Genomic DNA, 22838 nt, shown 5'->3' with positions numbered 1-22838 from the left:
ATAGACCTGGCTGGCCCTATCGTCTGGCCCCGAGCCCTTCCCTATGCTCGAGTGTCTCCATCACCCTAGAAAACTCCCCAAACAACTTCTTGTTACTGACTGTGAAATAGAAATAGGGGTCTATCTCGCGCGCGCAGTGCTTGAATGGGGACAGACTCAGGTCCAAGGGGCAGCCTTTAGGATGGCCTGCAACCACCACCTGGACTCTACTTTATAGATGACGAAACAGACAAGGTCCGTGGCTGTCCCAAGATCACACAGCAAGCTAACCACAGAGCTAAAATGCGAACCCGCTATCTACGCCAGTAGTCACCCCAGCATCCCCCGCGATTCCGCAATCTTTGACTCCAGCACAATCTCTTCTCTGGTCCAGACCCAACCTTCCTTCGCCCCCTATCTGGCCCCACCCATCTCCCCCATATTTAGTAGGAACCTGATCTGAGGCTGGCCGGGCCCTACTTAACCCAGCCTGAGCGTTCAAGAGCTCGCCCAGAGGAGCGGAGCAGAGCCAAGAGCCTGAAGCATGATGATGGTTATGCAGCCCGAGGGTCTGGGGACCGGGGAGGGGCCCTTCTCGGGCGGCGGGGGCGGCGAGTACATGGAACAGGAGGAGGACTGGGACCGTGACTTGCTGTTGGACCCGGCCTGGGAGAAACAGCAGCGGAAAGTGAGTGCTCACCCATTTCCCAAAGGCAAAATTGAGGCTGAGAGGCCAGGCAGTTCTTCCTGGGCATCTGGGCTGTTCAAGGGCAGAGCCTGCCTGTAATCTAGGCTGCCACTCCCCAACCCAGGCTCTGCCCACCAGCTATCTGCTGTCTTCAAGGATTTAGAAGAAAGGCTGGGATTCCTCAGGAGGGATTTAGGTAGTCAAGGAGTCCCTGGAGTTCCCTTTGAGCCCACTGCCCCACTTCTGCAGGTGAAAAGTGGATTTCGGGCAAGGTCCAGGAGACTGACTTGTTCTTGGGTGGGAGGTGAAGGGTTCTCAGGAAGTTATGTTCCTCTGTGGTTAGCTTGCTGTGTGATCTTGGGACAGCCATGGCCCTTATCTGTTTCCTCACCTATAAAGTGGAGTCCGGTGGTGGCTGCTGGCTTCACATCTACTTACTCTCCAGTTAACTATCTCCAGACACCATCCTGAGGAAAACATGGCAGGCATGTACCCAGTGGACCTGGGGGTGCAGGGAAGAAGAACCATCTTGTATCCCTCTACTGGCTTGACAACTGAAGAAACTGAGGCCCAGAAAGGGGCAGAGATGGGCAGCCTATTATATACTGTGAGGGGGAAAAAAGCATACTCCCATCTGAGGGTCTGTGTGCCTTGCCCCACCCCACTCTTTTCCAAGATACCCTTCCCTGTCTTAGAAGCCCTGAGTCTGCTGAAAAGGCCAGAAGGTCAGGAGAGAAGCCCTGGGTCCCCTTACCAGTAACTTAACCCAGGAGCCCAGATGGACACTTGTGCTGAGGCAGCGCCTTTGGGGGAGCTCAAGAGGGCCATGTGGGCAGCTGTTGCCCAGGCCGAGCCTTGTAGGGCACTGCCCCCTCCCTCCCTGAACTATTTTCAATCCTAGCTCCCCAGCGGAGGGAGCAGGACACCTGAGTTCCCTTAAGAGAAAATGATTCCATCTGAACTGAGAACACTTTGAGGATCTGTAGGGCAGGCATAAGGAGAGCGCCACGGAGCCCTTGTACTTGCCTTTTGCCAACTGTGCATGATTCCAGAAAGCAGTAGAATTGGCAAGACCTGAGAAACCTCAGAATTTAGAACCAGAGCAATTCCTCTGTGTTAGACCACAGGAGTTGAGTGCAGGGGTGAGGAGCCTGAGCTAACTGGGTTGAGGTGGCTGGGATGATCCACCCTCCACCCCACCCCACCCCTACTTTCCTGCACCTGTCTCCAAGCATGGCTGTGGTCCCTGAGTTCGGCAATCCGCCCCCCGCGCCCCCCCCCGTGATGTCATCCCTGACTCTGGCTCCAGCAGCCATTTGCTCCTTGTCCCTACCCCCAGCCACCCAGCCCTCTTCCAGATCCAAGTCTGTCTGTCCCCACCATGACATCTGCCGGTCTCATTTAAATAGATGCTCTGAAAGCCAGGTGGCCGTGCCCTGTAGATGGGCCTGCGGGTTATCTCTTCCTCATTCCACATTGTTTATCACAAGACTGGAATGTCCTTTTGGTCAGGTGCTGCCCTGCCCCATCCATCCCTGCTCCTGCATGCTTCCTTGACTGGTGCTTCTTCACTCACCAGTGACTCCAGGGTCCAGCTTTGGAGCACTCCTGTTCTCCGCTGATACCTGAGTCCTTTTCAGCTGACCGTATTAAAGGACAATTGGTTCTTACCTTTTTAAAAGGCCTCATGTTGCTGGGCACTGGGTGGTGGTGCACACCTTTTATCCCAGCACTTGGGAGGCAGAGGCAGATGGATCTCTGTGAGTTCAAGGCCAGCCTGGTCTACAAAGCGAGTCCAGGACAGCCAAGGCTACACATAGAAACCTTGTCTCAAAACACAAACAAAAAAGACCTCATGTAGCCCACCCCAGTCTTGAATTTGCCATGTAACCAAAGATGACCTTGAACTTCTGATCAGTAGCTGATTCTCCTCCTCCTCCTCCTCCTGAGACAGGGTTTCTCTGTGTAGCCTTGGCTGTCCTGGACTCACTTTGTAGACCAGGCTGGCCTCGAACTCACAGAGATCCACCTGCCTCTGCCTCCTGAGTGCTGGGATTACAGGCATGTGCCGCCACCACCCAGCAAACCCAGGGCTTCTTGTGTGCTAGGCAATCACTCGACTATCTGAGCTACATACCAGATGTTCCCTAAACACATTAATTTTTTTTTCTTTAAAGATTTATTTTATGTGTATGTACATGGAAGTCCATGGAGATCAAAAGGGAGTGTCAGATCTCTGGAGTTGGAGTTACAGGCAGTTATAAACCCCATGATATGGGTGCTGGGATCCAATCTGGGGGCAGTGCTCATAACCACTAGGCCCTAAGAAGCTCTGGAATCAGAATGAAATCCCTACCTCCTCCTACCCACCCCCATCTCCCTCTACTCCTTGTATTCATTCCCACCTCCTCATTTCCCTCTCCTGTTCTGATAATCATTGTCCCTACTCTGCACCCAGAGTTCTGGGCTACATTTGGGAGACAAAGGCAGGCAGATCTCTGTCAGTTGGCCTGTTCCACAAAATGAGTTCCGGGATAGCCAGGGTTGTGTTGGGAAGCTAGTCTCAAAGATAACTAAGTTCTGATGCCTCCCTCTTGCCTGAAGCTTTGCCAACTCTCTGTAGCTCTCAGGATCAAGTTCAAACTCCCCGGCTTAGCACGCAGGATCATGCATGACCTGGCCCCCGCCACCCCTCCGGTCTGTCTCTCACCACTGACACCCCAACGCCCCCAGCTTTGTTCCAGCACTGCCACCGTGATGCAGCCCCACAGACCAACTGTTTCTCACTACTCACTTCCCTCCTGTCTGCCTCTGCCTGGCATGCCCTTGTCTGCCCTTCCTGGGCCTTCTCTTCCATCTCAGCTCTGATCCCCACCTAGTTTAGAAAGTCCCCCTCCACCCCAGCTCCCTCTGCATGTCCCTGCCAGTACACCTCAGAGACCAGCTCTGATTGGCTGTGAACTCATTTAGGGCAGGGCTACCTCTTGTTTGTTTTTTGTTTTGTTTTGTTTTGTTTTTCAAGACAGGGTCTCTCTGTGTTAGCTTTGGCTGTCCTGGACTCGCTTTGTAGACCAGGCTGGCCTCGAACTCACAGTGATCCACCTGCCTCTGCCTCCCGAGTGCTGGGATTAAAGGCGTGCGCCACCACGCCTGGCTCTGGGCTACCTCTTGTTAAAACTCATATTCGGGACTGGGGATGTAGCTATGTTGACAATTAAGTTCTGACTAAGTTTAGCATGAGTGAAGCCCCAGCTTGGGTATGGTGGTGCATGTCTGTAATCCCAGGGCTCAGGAGATGGAGGCAGGAGGAGCAGAAGCTCATTTTTACCAGTTGCTTACATAGCAAGCAAAAACACAAAACAAAACAAACAAAAAACATGAAACTCTGGAATGAATAAGACAATCTAAAAAAAACCTTCATGTTTGCCGCCTATCACTAAGTTGCCTAGCCCCCTGCCATTTGTAGACCGAGGGCATCCAGACTCTAGTGGTAGAAGCAACTGTAGAAAAAAAGAATACAAGCCGGGCATGCACTTGGGAGGCAGAGGCAGGTGGATCTCTGTGAGCCTACAAATGAAGTCTAGGATAGCCAGGGTTACACAGAGAAACCCTGTCTCAATAAAAAACTCCCCTAAAACAAACAATAACAAACAAACAAAATGAACTGCTTGGTTCCTATTAACTAAGGACCCACTTATATAGTCATCCGTGTGACAGATCCTCACCATGGTCCCTTAGCAATGACAGCTGTCCAATATTTATAGACTCCTCTTATACTCCAGCTCCCAGCGCACCTGGGTATCTGGCTGAGGAGAGAATTTTAATTGGCTTCCAATGACATCTCTCAGGAGCATCTGTCTTGTGGTAGGAGGAATGTTCTGGATTCCGGGATCTTGCCAGGTTGGAGGTGGAATGACCAGAGACATTACAGAGCCTGATCCCCCTTACGTGGACAAATACAGAAACCAAACCACAAAGGGGTCAAGGGCCAGCTCTAGATCATGGAGAGGGATGGCAGTTGGGCTTGGAACCTAGCTGTGGACGCCATCAAGGGCCCAGAGCTGGTGGCAGGTGTATGTGTAGTGACAGAAGAGCTCCACTCCCAACAGACAGCCAATCCCGATCCAGGGAGATAGAGGGTCATTGGTGCTGGGAAGGAGGCCATGTGGACTGCAGGGCCTGGCAGGCATCAACAGCTCCCTTCCAGGAGACCCAGTGGGGAAGCAGCAATAGAGTGCTGATCAGTAGCACAATGCTCCCCCACCTCCCCCGGCCCGTTCAAGGTCTCCCTGGCAACTGATTCCCACCTCTTTTCTAGATGCCTTTCCCCTGAGGAGCTCTCAGCTTAGACACCATATCTTTGGGCAGTCTGGACCCTCAGGCAACTCCACACCTTGAAGTGTTTTCTAGTTCCATTTCCAGTGACTAAGATTAGGCAAAGCTGGAGAGTCGGCCACAGCGAGGTCCCAAGTCCAAACTGACACCTACAGTGGCCCCAGGGCCATTTCTCTTCTCTCAGAAGAACGAAAATCCCAAAAGGGAAAGGAGCTGGAGAGGAACACATAGCAAGCCAGCGGCTGCACCAGGATGTACATCCAGGGCCTTGAGTTCTAAGACCTACCCTCACGGAGGAGCTGGGTCTGTGTGCACCAGTCTCGGCCCCTTGGTCCAGTCCCACAGTCCAATCATTGTCCTCTGTCCCTAGACCTTCACTGCATGGTGCAACTCACATCTGCGCAAGGCAGGCACGCAGATCGAGAACATCGAGGAGGACTTCCGCAATGGCCTGAAGCTCATGCTGCTCCTGGAGGTCATTTCCGGTGAGGGTGCACATCTGTGGTCAGGGAAATCTGGAGACCTGTGGGAATGGTGGCAGCAGGGTGGTGGAAGGGACTTGTATTAGAGAGCTTGAGAACAGCATTTTTAAATAAATTAAAAAAAAAAAAAGATATATATTGCTAAGAATCAAATTCAGGCTGCCAGTCAGGCTAGACAAACACTGTACTACTGAGGTACATCCCAGGCTCCCCTCTCATGACCTTTGACCCTTGCTCTTGCTTTTTATACTCAGGAGAGAGGCTGCCCAGGCCAGACAAAGGCAAGATGCGCTTCCACAAAATCGCCAATGTCAATAAGGCTTTGGACTTCATTGCCAGCAAAGGAGTTAAGCTTGTGTCCATCGGTGCTGAAGGTGAGAAGGGGACAGGAGGGACCTGGGGAAGAACTCAGGGGAGTCATGTTTCTTCTATGAGACTCAGTGGAGATAATTACTCCTGCCTGTCAGAAGCAAATGTACTCAAAATGCCTGGTAGCACCTGGTGCCTAACAGGTGTCCAACGAATCATTCTAAAACAACACTAGACGACTATGGGCCACTTCTTAGGTGTTTACGTACTAGCTACCAGGCCTTGAGTGGGACACAAGGGCCAGGAGGCTGAGCCCTGGCATCGTGAGCTGAGGCCTGGACACACAGGCTTAGAGCTCAACCTTTGACCCCTGTTCCTGGCAGAAATTGTTGATGGGAACCTGAAGATGACCCTGGGCATGATCTGGACCATCATTCTCCGCTTTGCCATCCAGGACATCTCTGTAGAAGGTGAGCAGAGGAGGAGGCAGGTGGAAAGGGCCAGCTCAGATGCTTTCCCAGCTAACACTTCTACCCCTTTGCCACCCAGAGACCTCAGCCAAGGAAGGTTTGCTTCTCTGGTGTCAGCGGAAAACAGCCCCATACCGCAATGTCAACGTACAGAACTTCCATACCAGGTCTGTTTGATGGCCTCAAGAGGGTACAGTGAGCAGTGTTGGTCTATGAGGGTGTAGGCTGGGCCCTATCCCAAACCTCAGCGGCTGGAGGGGCTCCAGTTCAGTTCTTGGAACAGCCACTGAAGTAAGGTCTTAGGATATGTTGAAGCGAACAGGACTGAACAAGGTGGGGATGGGGGAGGTCTGCAGAACAGTCTGGGGCAGGGAGCTGCTGTGATATCCCTGGAAGTACATCTTAGCCAGAAAACACCCGGAGATGCCACACATCTAAAAATTGGTCTGGCCGGGCGTGGTGGCTCGCCCCTTTAATCCTAGCACTCGGGAGGCAGAGGCAGGCCGATCCAGGACAGCCCAGGCTAACACAGAGAGACCTTGTCTTATAAAAACCAAAATAATAATAATAGTAGTAGTAGTAGTAGTAGTAGTAGTAATAATAATAATAATAATAAATAATAATAATAATTGGTCTGGTCTGGCCCCTAGGAATGGGAAGGGATCAGGAGGAGCTGGGAGGAGCTGGTCTGGCAAGGAGGGACGAAGGAATTCGTACTTGACTACGTTTCACAGAAAAGGCTGTCCTACTGGAGTTCCTCTAGGCTGAGGGTGGGATATGACAACTCTTTCTCTCTGTCCAGCTGGAAGGATGGCCTGGCCCTCTGTGCTCTCATCCACCGCCACCGGCCAGACCTCATTGATTACGCCAAGCTGCGCAAGGTGGGCCTCTATAACCCGCAGACCGAACGCTGCAGTTTCAGCCTTCTGCTGACCGTCCCCTTCATGCTTGTCTAGGATGACCCAATTGGAAACCTGAACACGGCTTTCGAGGTGGCAGAGAAGTACCTGGACATCCCCAAGATGCTGGATGCAGAAGGTGAGATCAGTGGGTGAGACAGTCCATAGTACACACTTGACCCAGGCCAAGCTCCACACCGCGCCCTGATCTCCCTCCTCCAGTGATGCTCTACTCCTGCCCCATACTCTATCCCTACCCTTCTTCCCTTCCAAAATAGTTTTTAAAGATTTATTTATTAGAAAAAAAGATTTATTTACTTATTATTTAGACAGTGTTCTGCCTGCATATAACACCTGCAGGCCAGAAGAGGACATCATCAGATCACATTATAGATGGTCATGAGCCATCCTGTGGTTGCTGGGAATTGAACTCAGGACCTCTGGAAGATCAGACAGTGCTCTTAACCTCTGAGCCAGCTCTCCAGTTCCCCTTTTCAAAATCTTTGTTTTGTTTTTCAAGACAGGCTTTCTCTGTGTAGCCTTGGCTGTCCTGGACTTGCTTTGTAGACCAGGCTGGCCTCAAACTCACAGTGATCTGCTTGCCTCTGCCTCCTGAGTGCTGGGATTAAAGGTGTGCGCTGCCACGCCCGGCTCCCTTTTCAAAATCTTATGGTTGCTTTTTTTGGTTTTGTTTTGTTTTGTTTGTTTGTTTTTTGAGACAGAGCCTCATGTAGTCCAGGCTAGCTTTAAACTTACTATGTATCTGAGGCTAGCCTTGAACTCCTGATTGTCCTGCCTCCCCCACCCAGGTTAGAATTATAGACATGTACTGTATCATTCTCCTACCTCTTTTGTTTGTTTGTTTGTTTTGTTTTGTTTTTTTCAAGACAGGGTTTCTCTGTGCAGCCTTGGCTGTCCTGGACTCGCTTTGTAGACCAGGCTGGCTTCAAACTCACAGCGATCCGCCTGCCTCTGCCTCCCGAGTGCTGGGATTAAAGGCGTGCGCCACCGCGCCCGGCTCACTCCTAGCTCTTTTTATAATATTTCATACTATCACTCTTCTTCTCCATGAGCTTTCTGGTCCATCCCTCTGTCCTCCCTCTCCTGGCTTCCCTCTGTGGAATGGATCCACCCTGTGTCTCATATCCCAGCCTCCAGATTATCCAGGATAATACTGGCTCCTAAGACTGGAAACTTCTCTGGGGCACATCCTGCCTGTGCTCCCTGGGCCCAGGCAATGTTCAGTCAATGAAGAAGCAAATATTTTCTGAGCAACTGTTACATGGTATCCTGGGTGTCGGTGTATGAAGGAGAACTGCTTCCGGGGGAAATCATAAGACTTAGAGAAAAGGCAGGGATACTGAGTTACAGATTGGCTGGGACACCAGGCAATGTTCACGGATCCCTCATGAGGGCCTCCGTGTCTGCACACTCATGAATGGTCTCCCACCAGGCCCTGGGGTGATCACAGAGGGCTTCCTGAAAGAAGAAAGCCCTGGGGTTGGGGTAGCTGGCAGCCAGTGACTAGATGCCTCTACTTCTGTCATCCTGACTGTATCCTTCCCCTTCTCCCGGGAGAGGAGGGTCTTCAGTTCACTCTCCAACTTCGCTTTGGCCAACACACATGTCATGAGAGAAGCGTTGAGGAGAACACTGTCATGAGAAAAGCTGCGAGTTTGATTCCCAGTTCCTTCAAAAAACAAACCAAAACAAACCAAACAAAAACCAAAAACCGCATCTTGCTGTCCTCCCACAGACATTGTGAACACCCCCAAACCAGATGAGAAAGCCATCATGACCTATGTTTCCTGCTTCTACCATGCGTTTGCTGGGGCTGAACAGGTAAAGGTCTCATTGCTGCCTAGGTAGGGCCCAACCTTGGCGTTAGGCTAACATTTGAAGGTGCTGAGGCATATAAGTGGGAGGGCTCAGTTGTACACAATGGATCTCCAGGGAGCTGGGGCGGGGGGGGGGGGGGGGGCCGCGGAAGCCTCTGTCCTGAAAGCTCCCTCCTACCTTAAACATGTGATCACCCGTCTTTCCCAATCTGTACACAGGGAGGAAGGTTGGGGTGTCTGAGGTAGCTTGTCCTAAGCTCTCTTGCTGCCTCCACTACAGGCAGAGACCGCTGCCAACAGGATCTGCAAGGTCTTAGCTGTGAACCAGGAAAACGAGAAGCTGATGGAAGAATATGAGAAACTGGCCAGTGAGGTGAGCCTAGGGCCAGAGGCCCCTCCCACTGTACTCCTTGCCTGCCTGCACTGACCTGCCTCCCCACCATCTCTGTCAACCACCTTCTGTCAACCAAAACTCCTGGTCATTCCTGATCCACTAATTGTTCATTCATTCATTCATTGATCCCTTCCTGCTCTTGTATTTAGGCAGCCATAGGGTCCCTTTCTCCCTGCCAACCTATTTTGATGCCTGGTCTCAGAGATTGTCCTGGAACTGGGATGTGGCTCAGTGGTAGAGTGCTTGTTTAGACTATGGGAAACCATAGATTCAACCCCCCAGCGCCCTCCCCCAAAACACACACACACACACACACACACACACACACACACAAGTCACAAGTATCCTCTTCCTCTGACCAGTGCTCTATAGTTTTGAAAGTCCCCTCCATGCATTTGAGGCCTGGCCCTCTGGCCACAGTCTATGTGTGGAGTGGAGATGGATGGCGTGTGAAGGTCAGCTCAGAACTCTCTGCCTTGCTCTGGTCCTGGCAGCTGCTGGAGTGGATCCGCCGCACTGTCCCATGGCTCGAGAACCGCGTGGGTGAACCCAGCATGAGCGCCATGCAGCGCAAGCTGGAGGACTTCCGAGACTATCGGCGCCTGCACAAGCCTCCCCGTGTGCAGGAGAAGTGCCAGCTGGAGATCAACTTCAACACGCTGCAGACCAAGCTGCGCCTGAGCCACCGGCCCGCCTTCATGCCCTCGGAGGGCAAGCTGGTGTCGGTGAGCTGGGCCGGGCATGAGGGGGCTCCAGCTTCGCCTGTATGCCCTGGGTGAACTGTGACGGAGGCCACCTTGGTTTCCCACACAGGACATAGCCAATGCATGGCGGGGACTGGAGCAGGTGGAGAAGGGCTATGAGGACTGGCTGCTTTCAGAGATCAGGCGCCTGCAGCGGCTTCAGCACCTGGCTGAGAAGTTCCAACAGAAGGCGTCCCTGCATGAAACTTGGACCCGGGGTCGGTACATCTCATGGGGCTGGACTCCTTCCTGGGGCAAAATGCTTAGGACAGAGGAGATGTCTGCAGGGAAGGGGAGACCAAATTTCCTTCTCCCATTACCTCAGGAATTGCCTCACTATATAGTGCTAACTAGCCTGGAAATTTACTGTGTAGACCAGGCAGAGATTTACCTGCCTCTGCCTCCTGAGTGCTGGAATTAAAGACATGAGCTACCAAACCTGGCTGAAGACCAAATTTTTCATTCCATCTCTACTTACTGGAGTGCAATCTGGGCTCCTCTTGGAGCGAGTTTTATTATTTATAAACTTATTCTTTTTTCTATTATTATTATTATTGTCGTTGTTTTTGAGACAGGGTTTCTCTGTGTAGCCCTAGCTATCCTAGAACTCACTCTGTAGATCAGGCTGGCCTTGAACTCACAGAGATTGACCTGCCTCTAGGCTACCACCACCACCACCACTACCGCTCTGCTGTTATCTATAAACCTAATCTCCCTCCTCTCAGGCTCTGGCCCTCTGTACTCCTCTTTGATTCATTTATCACTTGGCTTTTGAATACAAAACAAATGTCCAAAGATAAATCTGTCCCAAATCTTAGCATCACTGTCATATTCCAAGCATATTGATGTAGAACCCTACGTGGGTCAAATATATCACTCTCCATAACATCATCCACGCAGGAGTCTGTTAGAGATGTCAGTCCTACAAAAGAATGAGTTCTTGGGGCTGGAAAGATGGCTCAGTGGTTAAGATCACTGTTGGCTCCTACAGAGGACCTGGGTTCCATTTCCAGTATCCACATGGTGGATCACAGCCATCTATAACACCAATTCCAGAGCGTCCCGCACACACCTCTGGCCTCCGTGTGCACCAGGCGTGAACATGTTGCACATATACATGTGTAAACAAAACATTCAAACACATAAAAATAAATGTTAAAAAAGAATGGCTCCTTAAAAACCAACCTTGTCCATTCAAAACAAACAAACAAACAAACATTAACGATGGATTAAGGCATAGTGAATAAAATAACGATATTTCAATATTTTTGTAAGAATTCCTGAAGTCCCCAGGAATGATGGCATACTTGTTTAACCCCAGCCCTGGGGAGACAGAGGCAGGCAATCTTTGAGTTTGAGGCCAGCCTGGTCTACATAGTGAGTTCCAGGACAGCCAGTGCTGTGTAGAGAGACCTTGTCTCAAAAATGAACAGAAAGATAATTCTTGAAATTTACAGCTTAGGTGACCCTGGGGCAATCCCTGAACCTTTATACCTATTACGTCCTGCAAAATGCAGGGGCCACTAATGAATTGTCCCTACCACTATTGTCATGATGATGCTATTTGTAAAATTATAATAATTATTCCTTATTAAACACTTTCACAAGAATGTTTTCACATTTACTATTCATCCATACAGTGTGTATTCATGGAGGCTCTGCCATCCACCAAGTAACAGGCACTGTGCAGTAGTGAACAAGTGAAACCAGGTCAAAAGATTGAGGGGTTCACAGAGGAATGGAGAAGCTCGAAAGTGAGACAGTGGTGGCACACACTTGAGAGGTAGAGGTCATTGGATCTCTGAGTTCAAAGTCAGTCTGGTCAATATAGCAAGTTCCAGTACAGCCAGGAACTACATAAAGAGATCCTGTCTCAAAACAACAACAACAACAAGTTGGGGGGGTCTATATCAAGAAATTCCTTGCAGCAAAGGTCATCCTAGACGGTGCTGGGTCAGGGGGCATTGACTTCATCAGCAAGCAAAGGCAAAGTGCAGAATAGCATTTCAGGGTATTCTGGGAAACCTCCCAGTCCAGCGGTGGCAGCCCCTGAGTCACAGGACCCTGTTTTCTTCCTGAGTAGGCAAAGAGGAGATGCTGAACCAGCGTGACTACGAGTCAGCTTCACTACAGGAAGTGCGCGCGCTCTTGCGGCGCCACGAGGCCTTTGAGAGCGACCTGGCTGCACACCAAGACCGGGTGGAACACATTGCTGCCCTGGCCCAGGAACTCAAGTAGGCATGGTCAGAGACCCTGCCCCGCCCCCTCCTCATTGAGCCCCACCCCCACCCGTCAGACCCTTGGTAACCAAGAGATGGCATCCTGTTTTCTCTCACACCCAGTAAGTGCTTACGCCCTTCCTGAAACACCATCCCACAGCCCCTTACCCACTTTGTTGCCTATACATTTATCCACTGGCACTCATCTGTCCTACCGCGTGGGGAGACCTGTCCCCCCATAACCTGGAAACCCCTTTCACCTCAGGGTATCAGCCCACCACCCCAGTCAGCCTTGTTCTCGCGATCCACCTCCTCCAATTCTCTTTTCTCCCTCAAGCCTGCTTCTGAATCCCCAGGCTCCACATCTGGACACCTCCAGGAACTGGAGCTGATGATCCTGGGTGCCAATCTTCCTGAAAGAACACACTGAGACCCTTAGAAGAATAGGCCCCTCCACCCCACCCCTGCTCTGGCTGGCTAACACCGTCCTCCCTGCACTCTGACCCTGCCTTGGGTCCCACCAGGGTCTGCCTCTACTCATTCCTCTTTTGCCCCATCAGTGAACTGGACTACCATGAGGCAGCCTCGGTGAACAGCCGCTGCCAAGCCATCTGTGACCAGTGGGATAACTTGGGTACACTGACCCAGAAGAGGAGGGATGCACTAGAGGTGGGCAGGTGGGCCAGGGGACTGAGAGCAAGGTGATGAGGCCAGCAAGCTGGGATGGATCTGATCTATGGTCCTCTTGGCCCCTAGAGGATGGAGAAGCTCCTAGAAACCATTGACCAGCTGCAGCTGGAGTTTGCTCGGCGGGCAGCGCCCTTCAACAACTGGCTGGATGGGGCTATCGAGGACCTGCAGGATGTGTGGCTGGTGCACTCTGTGGAAGAGACCCAAGTGAGTGGAGACATTGTGGGAAAAGTTGGAGGGGCACTAGGTGTGATGAGAGGGAAACTGGTCTCACATCCTGTCCGCCAAACCTTTGGGTTCTTGGGTAACAGAAATAGGAAGCAGCGAGCGAACAAACAAACAAACAAACCGATATGGAGTGCTATGCTGTCAGGCAAGAGGCCTAAGCTTTTGGACGAGTCCTGCACCAATTACTAGATGACCTAGCTCCCTGTTGTGCTGCTCCCTCTACTGCCTTCAGCAATTGGCTTGCTGGCTGATTCTTCCTTTCCCCACCAGAGCCTGTTAACAGCACATGAACAGTTCAAAGCAACGTTGCCTGAGGCTGACCGAGAGCGAGGTGCCATCCTGGGCATCCAAGGAGAGATCCAGAAGATCTGCCAAACGTACGGACTAGGGCTAAAGTCTGCCAACCCCTATATCACCCTCAGCTCACAGGACATCAACAATAAGTGGGACACGGTGAGTGCCACTAGCAGCCCGGCATAGTGCCCACTTGCTCTCGCATATTTGAACCACAAAGCCTCTGCCGCCCCAAGGTACGGGGAATGAAGCCCACTTCCGTCCACCTGGAGTGTGCCACAGATTCCACGTGGCATTGGGTAACCTCCAACGTCATTCCCCTACCAGGACTGACAGACATGGACTTTATTGTGTGCATGCCAACCACAAGCCCACCTATATGTCATTGGCCCCGTTTTACAGATGAGGAGCCTGGAGCCTCAAGAGTTTATCCACACACCCCATTTTGGCTCATGAGAAAAAGAACTGAGGTCTGAGGGCCTGAAGGCCACCTCACCTCAGAACCATCTCCTGGCCCCCACACTTGGCCATCGTATGACTACTCTCCTTCCCAGGTCCGAAAGCTGGTACCCAGCCGTGACCAGACACTGCAGGAGGAACTGGCCCAGCAGCAGGTGAATGAGAGGCTCCGACGGCAGTTTGCAGCCCAGGCCAATGCCATAGGACCCTGGATCCAGGGAAAGGTGGAGGTAAGGGCTTGGACGGCTGGGACAACTTGGGTTCTGGGACGAGGGCTGGCCACGGGGAGCTGAGAGTTCTCATTCTGCCTGGGTACACTCTCAGGAGGTAGGGCGCCTGGCAGCTGGAATGGCCGGATCTCTGGAGGAGCAGATGGCAGGTCTGCGACAGCAGGAACAGAATATCATCAATTACAAGAGCAACATCGACCGGCTGGAAGGTGACCACCAGCTGTTGCAGGAGAGCCTGGTCTTCGACAACAAGCACACTGTCTACAGCATGGAGGTGGGCCTTGCCCTCGGGAGAAAGGGAAGGGAAGCCTAGCTTGATCGCAGCTGGGCAGAGCACATCTGTCCCAGGAGGGCCACCAACTCAGCCCGGCAAGCTTTTCCAATGTCTTTATGGCGATTTGGCTATCCAGCAATGGAAAGTGACTGTCCAGGCCACGTGTGGTGATGCACATCTGCTAAGCCATCACTTGAGAGGCAGAGTCACGAGGATCAGGAGTTCAGGGTCATTCTCAGTTTATGAGGGAAGGGAAGGGAAGGGAAGGGAGGGAAGGGAGGGAAGGAAGGAAGGAAGGAAGGAAGGAAGGAAGGAAGAGTGGGAGGGAGGGAGGAAGGAAGGAGAAAAGAGAAAAGTGATCTCTTTAGAGTCACAAAGCATTCTAAAGCCGGATGCCAGGATTGGCCATGGCTGGCTGATTAATAATTCAAAATAAGTCATCAAACTTTAAGATAGAAAGGGATGTTTACAGTCACTTAGGAGAACCTTGAGGTAGGGACAGAGGCCCAATAAAGGGGAGGATTTGCCCAATGTCACACAGTGGATTAAGAGTAAAACTAACTAGACAGCCAGGTGTGGTGGCGCATGTATTTTAATTCCAACACTTGGGATGAAAAGGCAGGTGAAGCTTTGTGAGTTCGAGGCCAGCCTGGTCTAGAGAATGAGCTCCAGGACAGCCAGGGCTACAGAGAGAAACCCTGCCTCAAACAACAAACAAACAAACAAACCAAAGGAGTAAAACTGGAGTAAGGACCAAGACCTGGCCACCCACTTACTGCTCTGTCTCCTGCTTTCTAGCACATTCGTGTGGGCTGGGAGCAGCTGCTCACCTCCATTGCCCGCACCATCAATGAGGTAGAGAACCAGGTACTGACCCGAGATGCCAAAGGCCTGAGCCAGGAGCAGCTAAACGAATTCCGCGCATCCTTCAACCACTTTGACCGGGTCAGCAGGGGTCAAGTCCTGTGGGCTAAGACACTTGGGGGCTGGTGGGATTTGGGGTCCGAGCCTGACATCCACTGGCCATCAACAGAAGCGGAATGGGATGATGGAGCCCGATGACTTCCGAGCTTGCCTCATCTCCATGGGGTACGACCTGGTGAGTCCCGTGACCCCTCCTTCTGCCTGGCCCCCTCTTCACACAAATCACCTCCTCTGCGCATCATACCCAAAGGCTATCTAAGACACTGAGAGGTGCCGGGCGTGGTGGCGCACGCCTTTAATCCCAGCACTCGGGAGGCAGAGGCAGGCGGATCGCTGTGAGTTCGAGGCCAGCCTGCCAGCCTGTTCTACAGAGTGAGTCCAGGGCAGCCAGGGATACACAGAGGAAGCCTGTCTCAAAAAACAAACAAACCAAATTAGAGCCGGGCGTGGTGGCGCACACCTTTAATCCCAGCACTTGGGAGGCAGAGGCAGGCGGATCGCTGTGAGTTCGAGGCCAGCCTGGTCTACAAAGTGAGTCCAGGATGGCCAAGGCTACACAGAGAAACCCTGTCTCGAAAAACCAAAAAAAAAAAAAAAACCAAAAAAAAAAAAAAAAAAGACACTGAGAGGTATGTGACCATTTTTATCTTCTAAGAAAGAGCACTAAACCGTAAAACATTGGAACCGTGAAGCAAGAAGGGGAATTGCGACAGGCAAAAGGCAGACTTCTTTCTGCCTAGCTTGAAGGAGTCCCTAAAGCCAAGCTGACTAATGTCTTGGGAAGAAAAGGGTATCTTGTCACTGGGATGATATAAGCCACATACCAAAAAAAAAAAATAAATAAAAATAAAAAAAAATAAAAAATCCCCAGGAGGGAACATCTTGGCTTTCGCACGTATGGGCACGGTGCCTGACCTCTATTTCTGCAGGGGGAAGTGGAATTTGCTCGCATCATGACCATGGTGGACCCCAACGCAGCTGGGGTTGTGACCTTCCAAGCCTTCATCGACTTCATGACCCGAGAGACTGCTGAGACAGACACGGCTGAGCAAGTTGTAGCCTCCTTCAAAATTTTGGCAGGAGACAAGGTAAATCTCCCTTGGTGGAGGAGCTGGCTGGCTAGGGCGTGACCCAAGACTCATGGGCCTTTAATGTCTCCTCTCTTGTAGAACTACATTACCCCAGAAGAGCTGCGGCGAGAGCTCCCAGCGGAGCAAGCTGAGTACTGCATCCGTCGGATGGCGCCCTACAAAGGGTCTGGGGCTCCACCTGGAGCCCTGGATTACGTAGCTTTCTCTAGCGCCCTTTATGGCGAGAGTGACCTCTGACATAGGAGAGAGGGCATTTCCTGTGGCAGATCCTACTGTCCCTCAGAAGAGAGGCTTCAAGATCATCCAGCACGGTGTTTCTGAATAAAGATCAGGCTATGGGCCTCTCCCATCTCTTTCTGGTTTCTAAAGGGGAAACTGAGTCCTGGAGTTCTTGCACAGGACCAGCTACCCCACCTTGACCCATCAGGGGTCCCTAAGACCCATCTTCTCCCTCAGAGACTAAGCACTCGCACCACACCTTCTCCCTCAGAGACTAAGCACTCGCACCACACCGGGGAGCAGGACACCCTCTTTATTGCTCTTAGAGAAGGCTGGTTACAAATTTCCCGGATGTGGAAGGGACCAGAAAATGTACACCGTCGGACTGAGGAAAACCAAGGCGCAAAGCCAGAGCCTGATGAGGACAAATCTAGGTTTATGATGAGAACATCTTCACCCCCACATCTTACCCGAGCCCAGGGTTCTTGCCCCAGCGCTGGCTCTCATGAAAGCCTGCTGCACTTCAGGCCCTCCTCGCTACCACAACTCAGGTGGGCTTGAGAGGGAGGGAGGGAGGGAGGGAAGAAGGAGCCCAGTGCCCGCTGCTCACCCTGAGGTACAAAGTTCCTGTCCCTCAGCCAGCTATGCCTCCTGAGGAGCAGCCTGGGCCATGAGTCAGGCTAAGAAAGGGGCCACTTGTGGTCAGCATCAGGTCCTGTGCCAGCAAGTCCCTCAGTCCACCACTGCTGAGCTGGCCATGGTGTTCACACCACAGGCTCCAGACCCGCGATGCAAGTAGTAGTAACCCTGAGGGACAGCAGGGCTCGGTTAGGGTGCTTGGGTGAGGTGAGGCTGGAGGGTGAGGGGCCAACCAGGCAAAACTCACCTCCTCACCCCAGTCAGTGCCCCAGCTGTTCTTGATGGCCCAATAAGGAATGTTGGAGCCTAGGGAACAACATGGAACACAAGGTGTCAGTGGTCCTTCACTCAGAGACTAACACACTGCACCCTTCAGATATCTTCAGGGGGTCTACAGTGTAATAGGAACAAGGAAAACAGCAAGGAGCCAGTGAGGCCCACCTACCACCCTCATAGAGACCGCGGGCACCTTTGAGCCATGGAGAGAACACTTGCCCAATTGTCTCTAGAAGAATCCTTTAACCTCCCACAGCCCTAGCTTTCCCGCCTACAAAGGGCATGGGTGTTCTTCTGTGTCTAGGGTTCAGGACAAGGTTCCTAGGCATTACCCGGATGTCCCCCTCAAAAAGGCCCAAGAAGGTACTGCCCAGCCCAACTGTGGCCTGGAGTAGTCAGGAGGAAAGCAGGGAGGCCAGTGGAACTCACGGTTGCCATAGCCCACCAGCAACACAGCATGGTCGATGAACCAGCGACTGCAGAGGGGCCGGAGCGGGTGAGCGATCCCATGGCGGTAGAACTGAGAAGAAAACAGGGGGCAGGGTGCCAGCTCAAAGGAGAAGTGAGGGGGGCTACAGACAAAAGGTGGGGAAGAGGAGGAGAGGCCGAGGGCCTCACCTGCATGCCAAAGGCGTTGATGGCAACTGAGATGGGTCCTTTCTGGGCCAGCCAGGCTGCCAACTCTGAAAGGAGAAGGCAGTGTCAGTGGTACCTAGGCCCGGCAGCATCGACCTGGACCCCCTCCCCCAACACCCCCCACTCACTATTCTCGTTCCGGCTCAGCTGCACCGAATCGTTGATGTAGACTTTTGCCATCTGTGCCGAGAAGTTGCAGGCCTGAACATGGCCCTGGTAGCTGTAGTCATCCTCTGTCTCCAGCCCTCCTGGGGAAATGAGTAGACTCCTGTTTATCACTCACTCACGTTCTCCCAGACAGAAGTGCGCCAAACATCCCACAGACATGAGGTCACGTGTTCCTTACATACCCCCAGGGCCCCGGCACCTCTCTGAGGAAATCTCCTCAGACTAGAGATGACACATCTAGGATGAAAGGTGTGGGGAGAAAGGAGCTACAGGAACCAGCAAGGACAGGACTCCACTCCCGTCTCTGCCTTTTTGCTGACGTCTCATCCCAGGCTGCCAGGCACTTTTGCCCTTTGTTATCTGTCCTACTCTGACAGTCTACTGATCATGGAGCTCAGACCCTTGCCAGGCTCTTGGACTAGTTTCTTCCTAAGCACCTCAGTCCTTTAGCTCACCATCCACCTACCACTGCAGCCCATGGCTGAATTTAATACCTCCCCTCAGGAGAGAGAGGTGTTGTTGTCTACTTTGGCAACGGTTTTTTTCTTCTTCTTCTTTCTTTTCTACAATTAGTTATTATACACAGACTTCCAAGAAGTGAAAACACCAAGATTCACTGGGTCCGTGTCATGCATCAGAACCTTTTGTTTGTTTGTTTTGTTTTTCAAGACAGGATTTCTCCTGGCTGTCCTGGACTTATCTTGTAGACCAGGCTGGCCTCGAACTCACGGGGATCCACCTGCCTCTGCCTCCCGAGTGCTGGGATTAAAGGCGTGCGCCACCACGCCTGGCCATGCATCAGAATCTTACAACTATTCTCTCACTTGACACTGGAGATCTGACTGTGTCTCCAATAGACAAAGTGGACATTTGTAACATAACTGAGGCCCTGACAAAACGGACTTGCTGTAGGTCTTCAGCTGAAAAGGGTTAGCATAAAGACCAGGGCCCAGTTCTGTGTGAACTCCCGTGCCCAGATCTTTCCCTCTTGCTAACAGGTGGTACCTGCTGCCCCTCCTGACCAAATCAATGCATACCCAAATTCTTTATGGCTGTGTAGGCACTAGAGGGCAATCCACCCATGCAGGCCTTGTCCATCTTGTCACAATCCAAGAGCTCTAGGAGACAGAAGGCTGGTTGCAAGGGGCTCTCTGGAGGGAGCCGGCCTGGGGACTGGGGGCTGGAGCAGGATGCTCACCCTGTTCTGACAGGGAGAGCAGAGTCCCACGCTTTAGGAACCACTGGCCCTCCACGTTGCCTGTGACAGAGAAGGCCCAACAGGAGCCACACATGCCCTGTAAGACAACGGACATGGTCAGGGCTCTACCATTTCCTCAGGCCCCATGCACAGTTTCCCTTCCCACCCCCACTTCTGGGGCTCCAACCTGGTCCTTCACTTTGGTGACAGCCCCTTTTTTCCTCCAGTCCCATTCAGGCGGGGCGGGATCATTTATGGACTTGGCTAGACGCATCTGCCTGCCAGGTTCTTTTTCTAAGAGGGGATTCAGGAAGACGGTTTGGAACTCCTTCTCTGTAGGTAGAGGTGGGCAGGGCAGAGAAGGATGAGCGTTTTAAGCCAGACCTCATGAGACGCTTGAGGAGCACAAGTTCTGTGTGGGCTCCGGTCACCATGCCCACCTGTGAGGTCACTGAACTTGGTGATCCCATACTGCGCTGTGCCACGATCCAGGGCCTGAATCTTCTGTGCTCGTATCATGTTTCTGGCAAAGATAGTAAAACGCCACTGGGCTTCTGAGGACCAAAGAGAAGGGGAGAGGCTTGAACCCAAGCAGATCAGAAAAGGAGAGGTCAGTGGGGTTGGCAGGCAACATTTTCCCAGGTGAGAGGTAAGACTCTGGACTAAGCCTGAAGCTATTGGCTTGGCACTTAAGTAGGCTAGGCTAGCTGGGATTCACCCGCCTAATTTGGCCTCCCTTTTCCCCACGGCTGCAGTTACAAGTCCAGGCTAAGGTATCCAGCTTCTCTGGTAGGTTGTGGGGACTGAACTCAGGTCTTCACACACTTTCAAGGCAAGGACTTTACTGAGTCACTGCCTTAGTCCCTCAAGCTGTTTGTAAGAACAGATCCCTGGGGCAGGTAGAATAAGACGTGGGGGAAAACAGACTTTAAAGTGACAAAGTGAGAGATGCGGTCAACTTTGGGGGCCTGAACTACAGCAATGACTTATGTCCTGGAATCGCTTTGTAGTCCAGGCTGGCCTCGAACTCACATCGATCCACCTGCCTCTGCCTCCCGAGCGCTGGGATCAAAGGTGTGCGCCACCACGCCTGGCGGTCCCTGTGTTCTTTATAGCCTCGATATCAAGGTGACATGATAGGAGAAGGGACAGGTACAGACAAGGCTGGGTCCTACCTTCCCTTGATTTGTAAGTCTTGTTATAGGCAGTCATGAAGTCCTTAAAGAGTGCAGCCATCTTCACAGAAAAGCCCTGAGAAGGCAAAAGGGTGATTGTTTACAAGGAGTTCAGCCTAAGCCCAGGCTACCCCATTGAGGGTAAAGGAAAAGGAGGAATAAGAGGCAGTTTGGCTCCCCCAGACACGGGCTCCTCACCTGGGGCAGGGGATCCTTGTCCAACATCGGAAGGAACGATCTCTGAGTCTCATTTCTATACTCTGGATAGGGTTGGAACAGAGAAGCAATCAAGGCCGGATTCGGGATCAATATGGTCGGGTCTATCCCGGTCTCCTTGCGCTATCCCAGAACCTGTACCCTTGGCATTCAGCGGGCCACAGTCTCTCCACAGCAGCGCGTGTTTTCCTAGCTCAGCCAGTACTTCAAAACTGCAGAGCTGGAGGGGGAAAAGGAAGACAGTCTGGGGACAGTGTGGAACAGGGTCCTGGCGAGATCATCTAGAAGCTCCTCAAAGGAGGGTCACGTGGAAAGCAATCGTAACTTGGAGGAAGAAGGAGGCGCTCACTGGCCAGCAGAAGCAGACACCCAGCACCCACATACCAACTCTTTCAGAGTATCTCTCTATCTCTTACTAGTAACTCAGGGTCGGGGAAACCACTGCCTCTTGACAGGACCCATTTCATTCCGATTGCTTGCCAGCCTAGGGCCAACAATAGCTGGAACTCCAATACTCACCATGGTTTTCTTAGTCACAGGGAACGGGCAGACCAGGGGATCATTGCAAGGTGGCTCCTCCATTGTGGCTTGAAGGGAGAACAGAGAACCCCTGCCGGCCTGGATGGAGGAGAAGCGGAGGCTGGCAGAGCCATCCCCTCCTTTGCTCCTGAGAGCCCATTACCCATCTGTGCCTCCCTACCAGGTCTTAGCCTGCATAAGCCCTTCCCTCCACCACCCAGGGCATCACCCAAAATTTAAGCCAAATTCCACATTGCACCATTGCTGGACCCAGGCCCCGCGCCCGCTCCCGGTGCGTCCTCACCCGGCGGGCGCTGCCCCGTATGGCCCCCAGCTCGGCCCTCATCCCTGCAGCACGGCCGTAATTGTACGTATCCAGCGCAAAGCGGGCGAGCGGCAGCAGCTCCGGGGACGATAGGTCCCGGGCCTGCTCGTCGTCTGCCTCGGGCTTGATCGGCACCAGGGCCGCGGGCTGGAGCAACAACAGTAACCACAGGGCCTTCAGCAAGGGCGCCATGGCGAGGGCGAAGTTGCTCGACCCAGACTCACCGACCCACGAACTCGCCCATCAACCGACCCGGGGCGGAGCCTGAGGTCAGTGACCACAGTGTGTCTCCCTAGAGCCCTGGGCAGCGCTGGGGCGGCCAATGAGCACCGATTCCTGGCGCCTGCGCGCTCGCTTATTTACGCAAGGCACGTGGAGCACGTGGGATGGGGTGCGGGCAGAGGACACTAAGTAAGCTGAGAATAAAACTAGATCAACAAAACCCACCATTTATTCCATCGTTATTCTATTGTACGCAGGAAAAGCCAGATCCCTTTAATCATGGCAGACCTATGAAGTAAGTGCTGTCCTGTTCACAGGTAAGGAAAGAGAAGCTTACATTATGGCTCTAAACGTGAACCCAGGCAAATGGCGCCAGAACCTGGCTTCGCGGCACGATCTCTCCTCTGAGGCCTCTATTGTCATTCACGAGATGGTCGGTACTATTAACGTGTTGTGGGACCAAAGGATGTAGCTCAGTGAATAAAGCGCTTGCCTAGCGTGCAAAAAGCCCTTGTGTTCCACCCCAGGCACGGAATAAACCTAGTACGGCGAGGCACGGCTGTAATCAGAAGGAAGAGACGGGAAGTTGTGAAGTTCAAGGTCATTCTTGGAAACAGAACTTGAGTCCGAGTCCGTGGCCTCCCCACCCCCCATGGATTTGGCAATAGTGATATTTAAAGACATCCATACAAGTAATTA

The 22838-nt window shown here is 52.4% G+C and overlaps 2 protein-coding genes across 2 annotated transcripts; one reads left to right on the top strand and one right to left on the bottom strand.

The window, feature by feature from the left end:
* Positions 1-500: 500 nt before the first annotated feature.
* Actn3 (actinin alpha 3) lies at positions 501-16784 on the top strand. Its single transcript, XM_051145855.1, has 21 exons — positions 501-667; positions 5373-5487; positions 5739-5858; positions 6177-6263; positions 6343-6430; positions 7066-7144; positions 7220-7301; positions 8919-9004; positions 9281-9373; positions 9889-10119; positions 10208-10355; positions 12221-12371; positions 12917-13025; positions 13113-13253; positions 13545-13727; positions 14123-14257; positions 14352-14531; positions 15330-15476; positions 15565-15630; positions 16385-16543; positions 16625-16784. Exons 1-21 carry the CDS (start codon positions 524-526, stop codon positions 16781-16783), a joined length of 2703 nt encoding a protein of 900 aa, XP_051001812.1. The 5' UTR covers positions 501-523; the 3' UTR covers position 16784.
* Positions 16785-17334: 550 nt separating this feature from the next.
* On the bottom strand, positions 17335-22124 carry Ctsf (cathepsin F). Its single transcript, XM_051145854.1, has 14 exons — positions 21897-22124; positions 21593-21691; positions 21215-21293; positions 21056-21117; positions 20858-20933; positions 20123-20236; positions 19870-20015; positions 19683-19779; positions 19522-19602; positions 18445-18564; positions 18299-18363; positions 18110-18200; positions 17652-17710; positions 17335-17572 (listed from the first exon to the last, which is right to left on the bottom strand). Exons 1-14 carry the CDS (start codon positions 22107-22109, stop codon positions 17498-17500), a joined length of 1377 nt encoding a protein of 458 aa, XP_051001811.1. The 5' UTR covers positions 22110-22124; the 3' UTR covers positions 17335-17497.
* Between the last annotated feature and the right edge of the window lie 714 nt (positions 22125-22838).

This window comes from Acomys russatus, chromosome 5, assembly GCF_903995435.1.
Source record: "Acomys russatus chromosome 5, mAcoRus1.1, whole genome shotgun sequence".
In the NCBI taxonomy this organism is placed as follows: Eukaryota; Metazoa; Chordata; class Mammalia; order Rodentia; family Muridae; genus Acomys; species Acomys russatus.
Note: the sequence above shows the minus strand (reverse complement) of the source record. Positions and strands in the feature narration are given on the sequence as shown.